The sequence below is a fragment of the Acanthaster planci genome, linkage group LG01 (genome assembly GCF_054643075.1).
Source record: "Acanthaster planci isolate LZ-2023a linkage group LG01, COTS_SCS, whole genome shotgun sequence".
NCBI classification, from domain to species: Eukaryota; Metazoa; Echinodermata; class Asteroidea; order Valvatida; family Acanthasteridae; genus Acanthaster; species Acanthaster planci.
In genome coordinates this window covers 23,226,390-23,245,871 of record NC_141777.1, presented here as the reverse complement: position 1 = coordinate 23,245,871, position 19,482 = coordinate 23,226,390, and the positions used below count along the sequence as shown (strand labels likewise).

At 39.2% G+C, this 19,482-nt stretch overlaps 1 protein-coding gene and 1 long non-coding RNA gene across 2 annotated transcripts in view; both read left to right on the top strand.

The window, feature by feature from the left end:
* The first annotated feature begins 32 nt into the window (after positions 1–32).
* LOC147800558 (uncharacterized) overlaps positions 33–19,482 on the top strand; it is a 42,637-nt gene continuing 23,187 nt past the window's right edge. Inside the window, exons 1-9 of the mRNA XM_087141336.1 lie at positions 33–96; positions 227–275; positions 3,696–3,868; positions 4,929–5,034; positions 5,564–5,659; positions 7,184–7,287; positions 8,542–8,616; positions 8,886–8,946; positions 10,652–10,699. Coding sequence (XP_086997462.1) covers positions 4,944–5,034; positions 5,564–5,659; positions 7,184–7,287; positions 8,542–8,616; positions 8,886–8,946; positions 10,652–10,699 — 475 coding nt within the window. The 5' untranslated portion in view covers positions 33–96; positions 227–275; positions 3,696–3,868; positions 4,929–4,943. The remainder of the gene's footprint in view (positions 97–226; positions 276–3,695; positions 3,869–4,928; positions 5,035–5,563; positions 5,660–7,183; positions 7,288–8,541; positions 8,617–8,885; positions 8,947–10,651; positions 10,700–19,482) is intronic.
* On the top strand, positions 15,797–19,273 carry LOC147800559 (uncharacterized). Its single transcript, XR_015426462.1, has 4 exons — positions 15,797–16,051; positions 16,490–16,569; positions 17,429–17,655; positions 17,968–19,273. It is a non-coding gene; the product is annotated as an uncharacterized LOC147800559 (long non-coding RNA).

The window sequence follows — 19,482 nt, the reverse complement described above, 5'->3', positions numbered from 1 at the left end:
GTTTCTTTTGTTTTATTGCTTTTATAGGTGGCCCGTGGAGGAGAATGTACTCATATTTGCGACTACTTCAACAGTACATGGCTGACTGAAATTTGTGTAAGTCCTTTGTAATTATGAATTATTTCAAGTGTACTGAAGTTTTTAAATGATTGTCGTTGTTAGTGAGATTAACATCAGGCTTTAAATTCGCTTTCCTTTAAATCAAGCATTTGACTTTAAATTACAGAAAACAGTGGACTGCTGGGCATCATGTGACAACTTAACAAGAGGTTCAGGTAAACCAAAATGTTTTTTTTAAATTAAAAGTTATAGTTAGAAAGATTTACAATGAAATAGACCCACGGCAGAGTAGGCAATATGGAGCAACCTTACCACCAGTCTAACCTTGATGATAAAAAGTATGTTTCCGTCTCTTTACTGTTGAAATGGGGCCTAGGTTTAGAAAGAGTGATAAAGATTAATAAAGATGCCTGTATAGGCGTTTTGTCTGACAAAACCAGCAAAACAGACATGCAAATAATATAAACAAGCTTTCGCTTTTTGGCTTCATAGGCATCACGTGAACAACTACATCTCAGTACTTTTCCTTCAATACTAAATGATGCACCATTGCATTCAAGGCTTAATTCCTGTTTCGTAAATCTCTCCGATTTTTTCAACGTGTTCTACACAAAACCAAGTTTCCAACACACAATGAAACTGATTTATTTGTCGTTTGTCACACCGTTTATTGTTCCACTGGTGCAGTGTAAACTCCCTCCATGATTAATAGTGGATTTTGCCTTCGTGTACACCAGGCTGACGAAATTGCCACTTTTTAGAACCCCATGCAGTATAATTGTACTTAATACATTTCTTTTAAAATGTAGCTTTGCATCCGTTTAACATGTTCAATTTTATTTTTAACGTTTTAGGGGTAGGCCTACATGGTGCTCTTAAAATTTTTACGCCAATGCACATTCTCCCTGAATTACATAACAGCAGCATCCTCGTGTATCAGGAAAAGCATGAGATTATTTGAAGGTTAAAACCCTGCGAAGCAGTTACGTAACCAAACTATTTTGAAGTCATGCACGGTCTCTACCGGATATGACGTTCTTTATATCAGTATAACAAAATCTGCTCTTTTTTAATGGATTGCTCCGTAGGTGTCTTCTCGCCCCTGCAACTAATAAAATCCACAGAGAGAGGTCAGACCACGGACCATTTATGGTCCGTGGTCTGAGTAAGGCAGAGTACTTTTATTTCCCCTGAATTTTTTGTTTGTGAAAAACTTACGTCACTGAGAAATCAATGAAGTAACAAGAAAATTGATTTAACATTGCCTTTCTTGTATCGGCGCGTCGTCCGCCATATCCATTCAAGAGTACAGTCATATGAGCACATTTACAAAGCTTTTTGTAACGCACGCACCAAACAAGACAACTGTAATGACAGCGCCCTCTTTGGAGCACTGACAGGAAAGTTTTATGTACATGTATAAATTGATTTCCCCTGACTACAGTTTTTTCAGTGGGGGGGGGGGCTACAGACCAAGCCTTGGTCAACCATCGACTGCCAAGCTACAGGCATCCTCCCTCCCAACCGCCTGTCAGTGACTCTGTCTGAACACATCAGAGAGAGAGAGAGAGAGAGCCGCCAGCCTGCTAGACATGATATATGACAGGCCCTGGCGTACACCATGTCGCCCAAAAGGACTTGCTGAAACAACCTCACATTTGAGGTTTTATGGCAAAAGCATCGAGCTCTATCAGTGGGCTAAACTTGTTTGCACGTACGGTCAGTGTCCACCTAGAGTGGGAATAAGAGAGTGCTTGTTCTTTGCAGAATAAACAACAGTTTAATGGGAACTAACCATGTTCATGCACAACTTTATGCACCCATGCGACGAATTCCTGTGAACATTGTAATATTATAATGTGTGAGCTGGGCACGTGAACAGGACGCCCCCTAGCTCTGTCTTGTCTTTGCAACTGTGGATAACCCCCCCCCATTTGTTTTCACACCCACAGTTTCATAAGTCTGTGGAGGCTTGGTGGAAGTGATCAGTTTCTTGAACTCGATTGCTGTAGATTGAGCAAATCTTGCTTCGTGACGGTGCAGGCCCCAGAGTGTTATAAAAAATTGAAGTTTGAGTAAGAAGTGGCTAAACTAGATGCCAGGGGCCGAGCAAGATGGTACATGTACATAAGAACTGGTCAAGCATGCTGCACTCCACACACATTGGAATCATGGTTTAAAAACGCCTCCCCTTGCAGTTGTACTCATTGATCCCTTTAAGTTGCCATAATCCCCCGCTACGTTACCTCCTTGTTGGAGAGTTTGCTTTGAGTCTGAAACGAAATATATTGTATAATATAGCATTCTCATATGTTTTTGGAAAAGTTGTGAATAAATCAACTGATCAAAATGATTAGGCTTTTATGGTGATTTTCTTTTGTTTGTACTTTTCATTTTGATGCTATACGTTGTTGGCTGTGTTGATCCCAAATACTTCGAATTTCACTAGTTTGCCGAGGAGGTTTAATTTAAAATGATTGAAATGAATCTTATGGAAAGTGTACATTTTAATATAATAAGGCTGTAGCAGGTAAAAAATTGTCGGCTGCAAAATTCCACGAAAGATATTAAAGATTTAAAAGCTTCGTGGAATCATGCGTTCTCCATCTACGACAGAAAACGAGTCCGGTTTTTTTTTTCGTTTTCTTGGAATAGAATATGAGCAGTTAGGGTGGGAATCTAAGTTGAATTTGCTAAATTTCTGGCACCATATTCACACGCTATGTAACTTGAAGCCAGCAGTCAGTCACGTACCGGAGATGAAGTACGTGAGCAGTGATCTTTGCTGTGGTGGCACACCAGAAATATAAAACATAGCAACCTCCATACCCAGTATAAACAGATGTTCCCGTTATTAAAAAAAATAGTAAGAACAAGGAACAATTTTTAAAAATTGTTCTATTTATACGTTTGGAAGAAATGTTTGAACACACCCCTTTTCCCCCTAATTTTAAACATTTAAACAATCCCATCCTCAAAATGTAAGGTGTGTACTTGCTATTTCTTAATTGAAGCCAGGTATTGTTGTCCTTGGCAAACATGTCAGCCCCATAACACTTTGATGTGCTGTGCTAGTGTGAAATTCTAAGCACAGTGATGGGTGTCCAAGCGTAAGCCATTTTCAACACCACAGTTGAGTTCTGTCCTGCTATTAATCATCCTTGCTTCATTTCTTATGGCTAGAAACTGTAAAAAAATTATAACAGTGATGGTCAGTATCTAGTTACAGTAAAATAATCAGCCCTGTAAGCCTGTCCATCTGATCTGAGATGGGGGGGGGCCTGATACCCTTGTATGGAACTTTATTTGACGCACTTTGATTATAGGCCTATTAATTTTGTAAGATGAACGATCATGTTATTCTTATTCTATATTCTTGTCACCTGAAACTATTAGGTGTTTGATAAATTGCACAAAAACATCCTTTGCATGAAAAATACAAATAACACTCGCAACCAAACATGGGGAAATCATCGGTGTCAGTGGAGTTGCTTGGTCCTTCTGCTTTGTCACTTGTGACTGGAAGACTTCTGCAATACAATTTGTCAAAAATAGTATGAAGTTTGTGAAAGTGGACAACATTCATACTGATCATTAGCGTGATTTCCTCCGGTCTCTTTTCATTTTGTTGTTAGATTCGTTGCTAGAGAAACCTGTACTTGGTAAACCGCAGTTGGCTGACAATCATTTGTCACTGAGGTGGCATCGTGCCAACTGCACAACTTGTCACCATTGGGACCAAGAGCTGGTGAGCATTATCCGCTACAGGGCCCACCATGACGAGTGGAGTTATGAAATACAGACAGAAGTAAGTATGGAAACAATGAACTGGAACTTATATTAATTGCAGTGTTAAGACTGTAAGGCTAGCCGCTCAATACAGGAACAAGAAATGGCGTGCTGCTTTTTAACATATAACGATGCCCAACTCGCTCGTTAGCGCAACTACGGGGGGGGGAGGGGAAACCCCCCACGGATGCCCGTACCCCTAGATGCCCCACCCTCCCATTTGAAAGCTGTGAATAATCTCCTTCAAAATGCACCTGCGGCTTATTTTCTTATGGTACCCTCTTGAAAACGTGTGCACCCCCAGGTGCCTCCCTCAGACATTATGCCACTGCGTAGGCGCTGATTACAAATGGAATCCACGATCTTTCTAAATTAGTGCTAAAATGGAAACAGTTCATGCAGCAAAATGCCATTGTGCCATTTGATAAAGGAATTCAAATTGGTTATTTTAGGTGAAAAAAGGCCTACCGTAGTTTACAACGGATGGCATACAGTTGCTAAAACCTGATACCGTGCGGTCATGTGTTTCTTTGACATGTCTAGATTCAAAGACGCTGAAGGCTTCAAGGTCAACATATCTTACAAAAACATTCTTTTCAACAGAGTGAAAAACAGCAAAGGAAAGTTTAGAAATTGAGTTAAAGTAGTGCTGCTTCTTACTTTAAGATGATCAAAAAAATGAAGTCAGCCTTGTCCTTTATAATAGTTGTTCAGTCCAGTACATAAAAAGGTCACAATTTTTTTTAATTGGAGGTGTATGGGCATTGAGCTATTTGTGCTCTGATAAATTTGGTAACTTAACAATCAACTGTAAGTCCGGGCATGTACAAGATATGGATTTACGCTCTTGAAGCTTTGCAAGACGTGGGCTAAAGGGTAAGTAACAGGAAATTAATTCTAAAGTGTTAGCTGCACGAGAGGGAGAAACACTTTTACTTGTACTTGTACTTTCCACAGTGGATCCATTACAGGGATCCAGGCGGAAGGACTACATGTAGAATCGTGCTTCCAAACACGGAACACGTAGCTGAAGTAATGAATGAATTCACTTGATGTTAATTGGATTGATCCTGTTACAGAACCAGACATTCGTCATGGATTTGGAAGATGTGTGTGCCAAGTTCTTCCAGATTGCATTAGTCAGCGAGTTTGGAGCAAGCCCATCTAGCGATATGAAAATGCTCGGTGAATATTTTGTTACAGAGGTTTAGTTCATTCAAGATTTTAGTAGTTCCTTTCGAAGTTTAAATTGTATCATTTGAAAACCATTACATAAACTTAACTTTGGGAACGTATTTTATGCAGTTTTTTTTACTTCTCTTATGTTTATGAACACTTTTGGTCATCCCTTTTTGAAATTGTTATGTTGATTAAAACCTTCTGGTAAGTTCTGGTACTTTTGGCTATAACATTGAGGATTTTTCCTCAAATTGACATCATATTTGTGCTCAATAAAAAATTTCAATATGACATTGCATTAAGTCATCAAAATACCTTTGAAGAGGAGAAATGAAAATTTAGAATATGTCGTGGCCCTTTTTTTATTTGGGTTTTGTCCACCAAAATCAATGGCTGTATATGTTCACTGCTTTCTGAGAAATTGCTTGACACACTTGAAAAGCTTGCTTGAGTGGGATCCATACCCTTGACCTCCCACTTACTTGACCTGTATAGACCTGTTAACTATTGTTAAATCTCACGTTTTGCATTGCAGAACCTATACCGGTCATTAAGGACAGCAGTTTGACGGCCAGGGCTAACCGACGTTTGTTTTCCTTCAAGCTCAGGTTATCTTGGGAAACTGTGTCAGGTAAAATCCCGCAAAAGTATGTAAGAGTGCAATTGCATTGGCAGATCCTTAGAAGAACCAATGAATTTATAACCTTCCCAAAGAGTCCTCAGTTGCAGCCCCAGCTGTATTCCTCACTTGTGATTATCCTCACGTGGTCAACTGCACTACAAACTTATGATAGGCCTAAGTGATCCTCATGTCATCTGCATGCACCACAAACTTATAAGTAATCCTTACACACTTCACATTACTCTTGTACACAGAATAGCGGGGTGATTATAATAGTCCTCATTGGATCCTGTATGCCCAGTAAGCCTCAGCGGGGAGAGCAAGCTCATAGACCAGGGCTGCACTCATACGCAGCTACGCCAATACACATGGCGCAAGCGGCACTGCGGCAATCCTTAAAGTCTCATCTTCGCTGATTCCCAATGACTAGATCACCCGGTTATCACTAATATAATCCAATACTTCTTAAATAGTCCAAATTGTCTCTCAACAATCCAACTCAAATCATAAATGAGATCTTAATAACTGACAGTTCCAAATAACAGAGAACATGCTAAATCTATACTGACCGATCGTACTGGAGTTCTCCCGATCTCCTGCAGTTGTCACCTGGCACATCAGCTGGCTCTCAACAAATCGCCACCAGCTCACAAAGTACCCCCAACAATGGGCCAGACCTCAGATACTGTGCACTTGCTGCCGCGCCATGCATAATGCATAATCTGAACGCGCATGAATTATTGGTAGCCTCGATCTTGATACAAGTATACCTCTACCCTGTTTCGCCACACCACTCACCTATGAAGTATTCTTTGTAAAAAAAAAAAAGAAAGAAAGAATTCGTTGCCCCCACGCTGTATATAGTACACCACTGTTCAGTTGCCAAATTAATTGTTGAAACAACTTTTTCAACTGTTAGTTTTCCTCTTTCAAGTCTCAGTGAACTGAGTGATCTCAGTGAACGCTTTTGTTTGCAAAATCATCAGTTTTCTTGGACACTTTTCCTATTTTCAGTTGAACTACATGAAGATGTGCTGATTTAGGGATGGGAGAATTTTTTTAGCCATACATGGGCCTACACCATGTAGAATTATGTAGCACACTGATAAGAGGGTTAAACCATCCCAACCATTGGCCCAGTAAACATGACTTCATTATAATTTCCCCCATGAAAAAGGAATTCCATCTGCTCTCACAATGCAAAATTGGGACAGTGGTTGCTTAAAGGGCAGATGAGTTATATTGCAGGGAAAATAAAACCCTGGCTATGCAGCTGGCCGGAAAATACAGTTAATTATTCAATATGCCATTAGTGTCATTAGTGTTACCTGATGATCAGGTTCCCTTCAGTTTTCAAGAGACAGGTCCCTCAGAGTGTTTAATAAATGTTGATGTTATTTGCTAGTTTAATAAAATTGAGTGACCTTCTTAACGCATTTCTGAACTGATCAGCAAGGTTAAATTTCTCTCTGAAATTCCTGTGAATTTGTTTCTGAATTTACCACGATATGTGACTTTTGCCTGTTTTGGCAGGATGGATTCCTAATGTTCATTTCTACTTGGTAACTCTGACTCATCCTCGATGTAAAAGACAACCAACTAATGCCCAAATCATGAATAATTCAAGTCGTCTACGTGTGAGTACTAAACATTAGACCTTATTCATGGGAAGCCAATTTTATATTGTTCCCTGAATCTATCATATTTGGTGTAATCTGTTAAATGGGTTGGTGCTAAACTGTAGTGGTTTCCAAAGTTCGGTTTCAGTTTGTTTAATGTGTCTTAAAACATTTAGGTATAATTTATTACATATGTTAGATTTTTCTATACAAAAACCAGCATGAATTAAACGGACTTGTACTGCGTCATTGATAGTGTTACTCTCGGGTTCCCCAAATTAAATGTTGTACCTCACTTTCAATTCAAGATGGCCGACATATGAATACAGTCTGTTTATTATGCTGTTGTCTTTGCTATGTGCAGCAAAGAGCAATGGACTATTGTGGACATTCAGCACTCCTCAGACCAGAAGTTCATGACCTTGAAGGAATACTTTACTGTTGAACTTTGTATTGTGGGACATACATGGATAGGAATGGACGTAATCGCATACTAAATGGCACCATTCTTGCCAAGATGAAAGAATAACAAAAGGCCCAGCACCCCACCCCAGCTGTAGATTGATCCATTTATACCTACCCAATGGCGTCCTAATAGATCACAATTGAGACACTTGAGGTTTAGGTTTGGCATTCACGTGGGGGGGGGGCAACGGGGCACTTGCTTTTCCCTGATGAAAATGTAAAAATTAAAACAAAATCGGAAGTAATATCATTATATCGACTAATGTACATTTGTCCTGAAACTGATCAAGGAACACAATATATTTATCTGATCATCAACTGACCCATGAACATCTAAAGGACCTTCTTAGCAAGGGAGCTACAGCTCGATGCTGGCATTTCAGAACTATTTCTGCCCTCAAGGGTACATAATCATTTGTACCAATTGGCAGAGGGAAGCAAGTGGGGGTAAAGTGATTTCACTCAGTAATATACAAGGTCACACATTGTAATCAGCACCCGTCCCGACTCTGTAACCACAAGGCTACTTGCGCCATAAGCGAAATGAAGCAAAAAGTAGGAAAGGGTACGGAAATCGCCACTTTGCATGAAAATACAGCATCTTGGAATTAACACTGTCTTCCATCATGAAAGGTTAGTTGTTGCTGAGGACCTATACCCCCCCAGCTTTTCTGTCCTACAAGTACAGGTGGAACACACAGTCTGGCGCTAAAAGAGGATATGTATAGCTTATTAATCACCGGGAGATTCTGTTCTCCTGTGACATACTATAAAAGTTAAATCTAGTCTTATTTAAATTTGGAGCAGATAAGAAATGGAGAAGTTAATCTAGATAACGAAGATCTTGATCTAGCCCGGGGAGACTGCGAAGTTACATATGAGGTAAGTTGACTATAATCCAAAGTTTGTCGACTTCTTTGCCCTCCCTGACACCACTGCAAACAGGGTGCCATTTACCAGTGCTTTTTATACATATTTTGGCTGCTGGAAAAATTGAAAATAAATAAAAAAAATAATAATAAAATAATTATAATAAAAAATTAAATAATAAATAAAAGTAATAAAAAAATAGTCCTGCCCCCTGAATTGTCATTTCACTTCAAGACTTGTGGCATCTCATGGAGTTCCTTTTGATTCACTCCTGTTTGAAGGTTCAAGGAACATTTGGCGCCTGCTATAATATTCAGCCAGTGAAGTTCAAGTATCGGTATGGTAGGTTCAAGTTATTTATTGGTGGCAACCCCTCTGGTACGCGAACAGAAGTATATATCTTTAGCCTTTAGTCAAGGCAAGCAGGGTCATATAAGCAGGGTTATATAATGCACGTGACATGACAATAATATTGCTAAACCAACGACGAGTGGGTGCCTTTCAAAGCCTGATACTGATGCCTTCATTTACCATATTTCAAGGATCACATTGATGATCTTGACTAAATGCTACAGGGTCCGTAGTGGGTCCGTCATTAAATGCCTTAAAAATATTTACAGACTTTTAGGGGGATGTGTTGGGTAACAATAGTCTAGAGTGTGTTTAGGGATTGGACATGGGGGGGTACCCATCGGCCTTATATCGTGCACGGTATCTCTGTGTGTAAGCGGCTCGCCACGAGCATGCCAATTGGACAATTTTCACAAGGAATATTCCATAAAATGGACGGGTGTGTTTTGGAAACTGAAAGTAAAATTGTAGCACAAAATCGCCGGAAATCTATCATATATCGACTTTTTTTTGACTCTCCGACTGAAAAGGTATCAATGAATGGGAATAAATATGTGCTTGGCTTCGGTCTTAATAACGTTTAAAACGGACTCGGAAGACTTGACGCTGACAATGCTCTCGCCCATGCTTGGGCATTAGTCGTGTCCAGTCTTTCAGTTTTTAAACTGTGTATAACTCATGGAAGCTACAGCCCAGGACAAAATTGTGGGACACGTTTTTTTAGCCTCACCCTTTGCAGGTCCCCCACTTCCCTGGTAAATGTCATCTTGAGCTGGAGCGCAGATCGCGCATTGAGACCCAACATTGACATGGGGCTAGTGGGAGGGGCGCAACAAGATTTAGCCACTGTTGTGTGAATTGGTTCATAGTTGTGTATTTGCATATTCCAAGTGCTTTTGCTTTCCGGCGTTGTTTTTGGAAAACTTAAAATTGCGGTTGAATAAAAGGTATATTTTAGACAAATTGACAAGTAAAAGAAACAAACTATAACGTAAAGAAAAAGGAACAGAACTAATAATGTGAAATTGTATGTGTAGAATCGCAATTGCTTTGTAGGAGTTCATCGTATACGATGCATCATAGCATTTCGGCCCATAACTGTCCAAAAGTGGTGCATTTTTGAATTTGAAAGGCCCCTTTTGGTACAGAAACAACTAACAATCTTGTGGGATTTTTCATTCAGAATTGGCAGAAAGTCATCAAGAGGCACAGACTCGAAAGCTCAAAACATAATTAATGACTTGGTTTTGGGCAAAAATTGAACATTCTTTAGCGTGGTAAGCTTGAGGCGTTTGATGAGGTTTGCCTGGCGCGAGGGCTTGTAGTTAAATTGATGTGACACATCCCAGAGAGGGGGGAATTTGGGTCTGTTGTCACTCTAGCGTCTTTGTTGTAGGATTTCTGCTGTTGCAAATTTCTTCTGTGTAATTTGCGTTTGACTATTTTGTGTCACAGTCTTGAACTGTTATTAACACTGTTTAATTATTCAGTATATAAAGAGAAAATGGTTTGTTTGTGTTGTGTGTCTTTTAGTAGTGTCTTTTTCTCATGGCTTTCTATTGAGAGTGTTTTTACGGTGAAATTCTCGAGAACAGAATTGTTAAAAAGTCCTTTAAAATCTGAAAGAATTATTGTCTCCCCATTGAAAGGATATTTCATGATTTGTGTTTGCCTTTTATTCATTCCTTTCTCGTAGTTTGTCAAGAAATTTTTAGAGATGATTCTCAAAATTGTCTACGTCAAGGTGAGTGCAGTTTTCATTTGAATCCCGAGCCAATGATATCTCTGGAGTGTGCTTAAAGTTCCTGAAATTCATATGGAAATAGAACTAATGACGAAGCAAGGTCCCAATTTGATTACTCCCCATTGTTGGATTGGTGGAGACCTTGCCCCGTTGGGCACATTTTGTTTGGTTTGAGATAAAATGTAAGAAAAGTGATTTTGTGGGACTTTTCATTTTGGTTGCTTCCCAAAAGAACCAAAATTTAATGTCACTTCTATCTATCACCATACATCGATAAAAAGCCATGCTTGAGTAGGTTGGCTGCATTTGGTGGATTATCGGTGCTGCTGTCGTCTATTGAAGCAATTACTGCCTTTGTAGCACTTTCAAGAGCATATACGTGGCACAGCATTATACACTTCTAATTTTGATTGCCAGGTCATAGTCATTATAACGATCCCCTATTAGAAAAATTAGTCATAATTTAGACATCATTAGCACAATTGGGCATCATTCAGTCATCATTATAGGCATTACGGGTCGTCAGCACACGAACTGAAAAGTCATCAAAAGGTTATCATAAGGCATCAACAGTCATCTCGTAGCATTAACCATGCCATCATAAGGCATCAAACAGGATTTGTGAAACAGCAGTCATCATGAGGCATCAGTGCTCATCAAAAACCAGCATCACAGTCATCACAATGGATTACATAAGAGAGAAATGCTCTCAGAAAGAGGCACCAAGTCCTCAAAAAATGTGAGTTTTTGTCATCAAAGAGGCATTAGTGGACTTTGAAATTACATAAACACTTTACAGTTGAAATATAATGGATGGATACAATGGCATACATGTATGTACGTGACATTTACATTTGATAAAAATTGTGCAAAAACAAAATTGAGATTCAATACATCAGGCATGGCCGTCAAATTGGGGATTTTTATTACAGGCAAACCTGAAATTAAAGACTTACACAAGATTTACAGACTCACATCTTAACCTTTATTTATCATGACACAAAGACTGCTGAGAAAGCATCCATATTTGGAAACAAATCAAAGTATCCATAACTCAGGGGAATTGAGCTTAGATGGTGTTTTAATAACGTATTCTAAAAATGCACAGGTGATAACACGAAGAGAGTCTCAATTTTTTGCTTTGCATATTGAATTAATGTTTTCATCGCTGGATAAAAAAATGAAGTTCTAATACATAATTACATACATGTAATAACACTTCACATCAAATCTGTTATTATGCATGCAAGTTGCTCAATGCAATGCAATGCACATACATGTGGTACATATGTGCACAAGCCGGTACTACTGTAATTGTCAACTGCACCAGAGAACAGACTGTGCTGTCTGTCGTTAGTTCACGCACCTCAACTTATTGATATGATCAATAATCTGTTTAAATTTGGATGGCCTTTTTTCTCACAACCCTACACTAGAACTGTTCATGCATCCTTTATAAAAGATCTCTTACATCTAATATATGGATTTCATTTCAAAGAGCCATTTGATTTTACCTGTACTAAAAACGTAATGTCATTGCCACCTGATATTAATGACAACTGCACATCCTAATTGATCGACCTTGCTCTGGACCAATTGGAAAGGAAGGAGATATGTCAGTCAGTTTATTAGAGCACGCTCCAACCTCATCAAACTGCACAACATACATTTTTGCCATCTATAAGAGCAAAACATCTCGATCTTTTACTTCCACAGTGGCACGGATGAAAACACCCTCAAGCACGTTTGAGGAATATCTCATCTCTTGCTTAACTTCCATCATCCAGCAATCCCTGCTCCTCAGAGCAATGAACTGAGAGCTGCAAACAAGCCTGTTATTGACCCGCACTCCTAAAAGGGAGAAACCAGATAGAAACCTGATGTACCAACAGTCTCTGTGCTAGTACGAGTAACTGCGTTGCGGTATTCTTCATGTTTGCTTCTCTTCAGTTTCCCGAGCAAAATCTTGGGCTCGATTTGAACAGCACTTTGATGTTTTGTGCCACGCCATCAGAAATGCAGCCTTTAAATTAGGCATTAGTCTGTCGCCTAACTCTGGAATGCGCAGCATGTCACAGTGTGACTGCATTTACAATCTGACACACAGGCTTTTTGGCACCATGGACCAATTTCCATAACTCCCTATCAAGAATCTCTAAGGCAAAACAACTGTACATTTTCACTCAAATGCACAGTGGTCCAAAAGTCTGTACAGTACATCAGGCAAGTTTAAGAGCTAGTGCATATTAAAGAGCAACTCAAAGAAAAACATGTTTTCTCTGATATTATCTGTTCAAATAAATACGGAAGCATCCACATCGAACGCGGAGTCATTTGTCTTCGGAGCTCAACTACAACAAGCTAAAAAGCTTTTTTTTTCTGTTCATGCCAAGATGCCAATTCTGAACATGCTGAATGTAGATTGCGTCATTTTGAGAAAACAGAGAAAACGAGGGGAACCCTAGCCCTGTGTTTGTTGTGGATAAACCCTTGTGCATGTCAAACAGTAGCCATTGCTTGTAGCCTCTGATAAAGTGAAGATAAAATCAGAGAAATGCTTTTGGTATAGTGACTCATCGTATGTGTCAAAAAGTGCACTGGAGGATTTGGTTTCAGTCTGGAACCTGTGAAGCAGATCTTGATAGTTTGAACATGTCATTCAATTGATCCAATAAGGGGATTTCGAGAAAGTGTGCTACTATAGATTTGGTACATGTACATGTACTGAAAATCTGTGACACCTAAGGGACAAAAGTTTCAGCCCATTTAGATTATTTATGAGCAAATACAGTGAGGTGTCACGTGAGTTTTGCAAAGGAGAGTGCAATTCAATGAGCTGTAATAAATCATTTAAACACTCTCCAGACAATTTATGCCTGAGTGCAAATGTTAATGCCAGTAATGCATTCCGTTTAGAAATCTCTGAGTATGTTCAATTGAAGTACACACTGTGAATATTCAATTGAGAAGAAAAAAATTGACAAAACTCTTTCAAACACCGAAAACGTGAAGAAAATTGTTTTTCTACCAAGTGTATGTAAACGTTTTGCCCCAACTGTCTATATACACATATGTTTCACATTTAAGATATTAATACATGCATCAAAATTGTGGTTGGGTGACCTAGAAGGAAGACTCTTTTTAAACAATTCTCGAGAGTAGTAAGTGTGTTTGCATATCAGGTTTTCTTTTTTCTTTTAGTTGGGATGTAATATAACAAAAACTTAATTCTTACCATCTTCACAAATGTATACTCTGTTGTTGGTACTCATTGCCTCTTGCTGATAACTCAGAGAAGAGCGGTTGTTTGGGAGAGAGTCCACAGTATTGTCATGAAGAGCAATTTTTAACCTGCAAATGAAAACAATAAATAAAAATAAACAAAAAAAATTGATCTTTCATTCTCATTTTAGGACAGGACTCCTGCAATATTAATTATGTTAATTCACACTAAATTTGACGGACCTCATTGAGTCATAAACTGAAAAAAGATGTTTTGTAATCACGATAAAGGATGCTTTCTGTCACCATAGTTTGCCATGTATGTTTGACCTAACATCATACATATCCTCACACAAGCAGTGCTATATATATTTACACTAAACAACAAACGTGTTTGGCTTTAGTATTAGAATTGTATCACATAATTCTAACATGGTAAAGTTTTACCGAACTGTCAAATTAACTGGGCATACAGTACTATACAGACGCATTGAAACTGGAATGGTCAAATATACATGTTCATATGGTTGTTTAAAAAAAAAATAATTCCGGCTGTGGCTCTTTTAAAATCTTTGTGCCTGCTTCTCAATGAATGAGAAATTAGTGCTCAAGTTTTTAGCTCTATGGAAAAACACAAATGGTACGATTGTCGTTGGGTGGAAGCGAGAGATTGGTGAGTAAAAATCTCATTTTTTTCCAGAAAATGCAGTCTCATGCTTTGAATCTCACGCATAAGCATTTTCAAGAGCTATAGATACCTCAAGCTTGCTCTAACGGGAGAATTTGATGGGAAAGCATTGTTCAAGCTGTCATTTATCTCTCAAGTTTGAGTTAAAGCCTATAGCATTTCGACTCCGTGTAAACTACATTGGCTCACAGTTGCACGGAGTAGTGACTTTGAGTTCGTGAAGTAGACACTTTGCACTCTGGTTTTGTCGTATTTTAGCACTGCCAAACCACAACCAAAGGCCTTGTTGAGGGATGAGCTACATGTAGGCCCTTCATGGATTGGGCCAATCAGAAATTACCAATCAGAATTATGATCTGAAGCTCATTCATCCCGTATTGACCAATCATATTTATTTACAGTCCAAAGTTATAATAGTAAAAGCTAAAACAGTAAACAAGTGTGGCATATTAAATGTATATACATTTATTAGTAATATAATTTGACAATTTTTATTTTTATACTCTTAAGAGAAGCTTTAAGATGCCTTGCAAAAAGTGTGAATGCAGATTGATGGGGCCATTTGTATCGCCCTCAAGGCAGCCCAGACCACTGAGAAGGCTAACTCATCATCTGGGTTTCCACTGAAGCAAAATGACCACCTCAAAGTTGGATGCAAGTAAGAAAATGTGTGAGAGGATATTTGAAAGTTTGGCTTCCAAACCACAACCAACCAGTAGTAAGATTATCAATTTTTCAAGTGCAAGAAATATGATTAGTTGGGCTTAAGCAAAAATAATTTTCTTGCATTGAGTGGGTAATTTTTGTATTTCTGTTTAATCCTCATTACGCTACATGTAGGTTTCACAATTCTTTTTTCCCCATTTTCATTCAGCTTGACTAGACAGACTTAACAAAATCTTTATGTTTTATCTCTTCTTTGTGTTTATACAGCTTTCCCAGATAAAAAATGCACAAGGCAAATCAGCTAGGCAATTGCTGAGCAATGTCTACAGTGGCATTCACCACAGGCAGGTCAATTGACATTTACATTGTCAAGTCGTGGTTATGAAAACGTGTTTAATGTGGTCTAGTTGTGAATCTGTACTTTAGAACATTCCTGTTGAGGTCCACTCAAAACAAGTTTTTGAGTTGTCTAAGTAGGCTGTGTGAGTTTAGCACAGCTTGCATATAGAGTGGGACGAAGTTACACAAAGTTTTCCTTATATTTATTTCATATGCAGATGAATGACAAATAGTAGGCACCATTGCCCCAGCCAACGCCCACCTACCCCAACGGCTATTTCACTCAACTTCCGGTAACCATTACCTTTACCAGGCCTATCAAGAATGCCAGGAGGAAAACACACAGTTGAGGAGAGAGCTGGAGGAGGAGAGGAAGAAAAACTGTCAGCTGGAAGAGATGTTCGCAGCAACACCATCCAACTCTGGAGCTGGACTGAGTGAGAATTCAGTCTCATCAATAAGTTCTACATCTCAGGACCTTTTCAATCAGGGCCTGGTTAGGTAGACATATTTTGACTGCTATCCACAGACTGCTCTACCCAGGGATAATGTAAAGCATCCATTATGTAAAACATGTATTATTTATAAACCATAGGAATGGTATAGGCATGAAACTGTTTAGCTGAACAACTTATTTCCTCCTGTCTTCTTGTTATTCAACAGTTCTATTGAAAACCAAAACTGCATAAATCTTACAAACATACAAATCTCATAAACAGACTGTACATACTGTGTAACAAGGCTGAATTTGATCAGAAATGCTGTTACCATTTGGTACCTAGTTGAGTTAAAGCCTGATGAAAAGGATATATGTTGTGCCTTGTATTAGTCTGAAGATTCTTTAAAATTTGCTTGTATCTCATTATTTATTACAGATGTGACACCAAGGAGGGTCATATTTATGGAGGACCAATAAGGGTTCTTGGAGGGAGAAGTTACTATGGTAGGATGGTAGGTATGCAATTTTAGGTGACTAAGGCTGATAATGGACATCTAGTTTTTGCCCTTGTATGTCCATCAATTACCCATCACCTACATTTGCATACAGTAAGTAGAATTCAAAATTCTTAGAGCTTTTGGACATGCACATTCAAATTTATGATACGTGCCAACATTGGTGCCAGAGGGGGTATCCCGAGTCAAAGAGGAGGCTTCCCATACCCTCAAGTTCCAAAGCTGATACCGGTAGATGGCATTGGTGCAGAGAAACTGATGTATGTGGGTAATTCCAGAATTAGGCGTCCATTTTTTTATGTCCCGGTCACATTTTTAGAACAATTTCAAACAGTGATGAATTAATGCAGAGTACTTGCCAAACAAATAGTAATAGTTTGAAATCAGTTCTGGTAGTATTTCCATGTCAAATAACAAAGGTCAGATATAACGGACACGAAAATGTCACATTTTTGGACCCCTAATTTCTGGAATTACCCATGTACTTGTGATTGTGTTTGGTAGTTCTTGTGTTCTATTTACTTAGTTTTTCCCGCCGTGTTCAACATTTCTCAGACTTTGTTCAGAAACTAGCTAATATGCAGGCATGCAGTATTTTAAACATGCAATGATTTCCTTCTTTTACTCTCCCTAAATGCCATTCAAACAAATTGTAAAATCTCTTATGTGGTTTGGAGTTCACCCCTTTTTAAAATTAATTTCCAGTTGTGTGGATAAATGTGGGAAACTGATGAGGGTAAAAAAGCCTGGAGAACAAAATAAAGCTTATTCAAGAGCCTTCATTCAACTTTTTCATACTGATTTTTGTAATACTATGTTTAATTATGTTTTTCATCTGCACCCTGGCACTGCGAAGGTAGAGTTTCATCCAGAGTATACCTGACAACCAAACAGCTGGATTCTACAAAGGGTTCCTTGACATCAAATGAAATTATGGACTAAAGGTCGTCTTGAGGCACCTCCTCTTGGCTCTCTTCTCTCGGGAAGAGTTGGCAATGATCATGTTGCTAAGGCCGGCACAAAGGCAAAGATGACAGGCGCTCAGCTCTTCCCGAAGTAGCTATCCTGAGCTTCAAAGAGTATTATGGTTTGTGTTTCATAAACTAGAATCGGTTTGCACCCCATTCTAAACAGGGTCGTCACCTTGTCTTTCGTTAGAATGCTTCCATCTTAGTGATCATTTGCCATTGCATTTCTGATGGAAAAATCTTATTTGTTCTGTCATGTAAACTGTGAAATGTAGACCCAGTTTTGACAATCTCAACACATGGGACTTGTTTCTAGAACACAAAAGACAATAATGCAATAAAATTCAAAACAGGGTTTTTGTAAGGTTCTGTGTATATTTTAAGAAAACTTCCAGAACTCTTTTGCTTATTTGTGTTTATTCCTCTTTCAGGCTTCATCCACCAACTGGCAATTGATTGCAACATCACCCTAATTGAAAAATGCAGAAGTGACGCGAATTATTAACAGTGCCTGCTACAGCGCTAGATGTCCATCAAAGAAGAATTCAGCTGAGTAATCCCCACCCCCAAAAGAAATCCCTTTGGATCAACTTCTTCTGCATTTAACAATTTAAACATCCCCATAAGAAACATCTACATCTTGTTGAAATTACATTCTGTTTACTGGTATCTAGGTTGTAAGCTCTACAATTACTAAATTGCTTCTGATTTCTAGCAATTTTAAGACTCAAAGTTGATTTAAAAGTCTTTATTTTGTTCTTTATCATCATCTTTAAGGTTATTATAATCTTTGAGGAATTTAGGTGGAAAGGCTTGCGGTAGCACCTTGCGAAGGAATATATTTCTCTTATGAGTACGCGTGGTTCTGAAAAGAACTGGGAGTATACTCAACGTTTCGGAGTATCTTCGCCCCATCTTCGATCCAAGGACTCCTTCACCAAGCCTACGGTCGTCAACATGAGTCAACGCACCCTCTCTTCCAACGAGGAGAAATCTCTTGCCCTGGGCCTGAACTTTGCGCTAGCCCCTCAGTCCTTACCTACGGAAGAGATTATCTAAGCCACAGAGCCCACTCTCCGTCGCCTTGGCAAGTCCACTGCTGATGAGATCCGTCTCGAGATCAACCAAGCCCTCCGGAAGCACAAGACACCCAAGCCCAAAATCTCCAGAGAAGATCGGTCAGCCATCAAGTTTCTACACCAAGACAAGACCATCCATATCACCTCACTAAAGAACTGTACCACATCTCTACGGCACTTAAACGAAACGGCTACAGCCCCAGCAGATCAAGACCCAAGACCTAGATCCCCTCCTGGTCGAAGGGTCTCCTATACCCAAAGACAATTAGATAAGGCCCCTAATTCTGTTACTCTCTCCTACCTAGGTTGTACTTCCCACTACTCAGCGTATCCTGAGTAAGCATGGCATCATGGCATCAAGATCCGTGGCATGCTGACATCCCACAAAGACTGACAAGATCTGCACCACCAACAAGGGGCGTACAAGATCCCTTGCCAATGCGGCTAAGTGAATATTGGCGAGACTGGTAGGGACCTCTCCACCAGACTCAAAGAACACCAAGCTCACGGCAGAAAGGGAGACTACGAGAAGTCGGCGTAGTCATAGTCAAGCATTCCCACTCGGAAGACCACCACATCCACTGGGACCAAGCCCACCTCATTTCATGTAATAAGCCGACTCCAAATTTAACGCACACCAGGAGGGGATAACCCCCATTGATGCAGCTTTAAATATCTATCATGTAATAAAGGAAGCAGCCAGAGCTGAACTTCTCAATATCAATTAAATGCCTGTAGATTGCTTCATTCTTTACCTTTTAGTGCCTTTGGTCCATTTTGGATGCCTTTTAATGAGTAAGTGCATATTGCTATCAATAGTTTAATGCCTGATCTTATGACGTTTTTATGCCTGATCTGATGACGTTT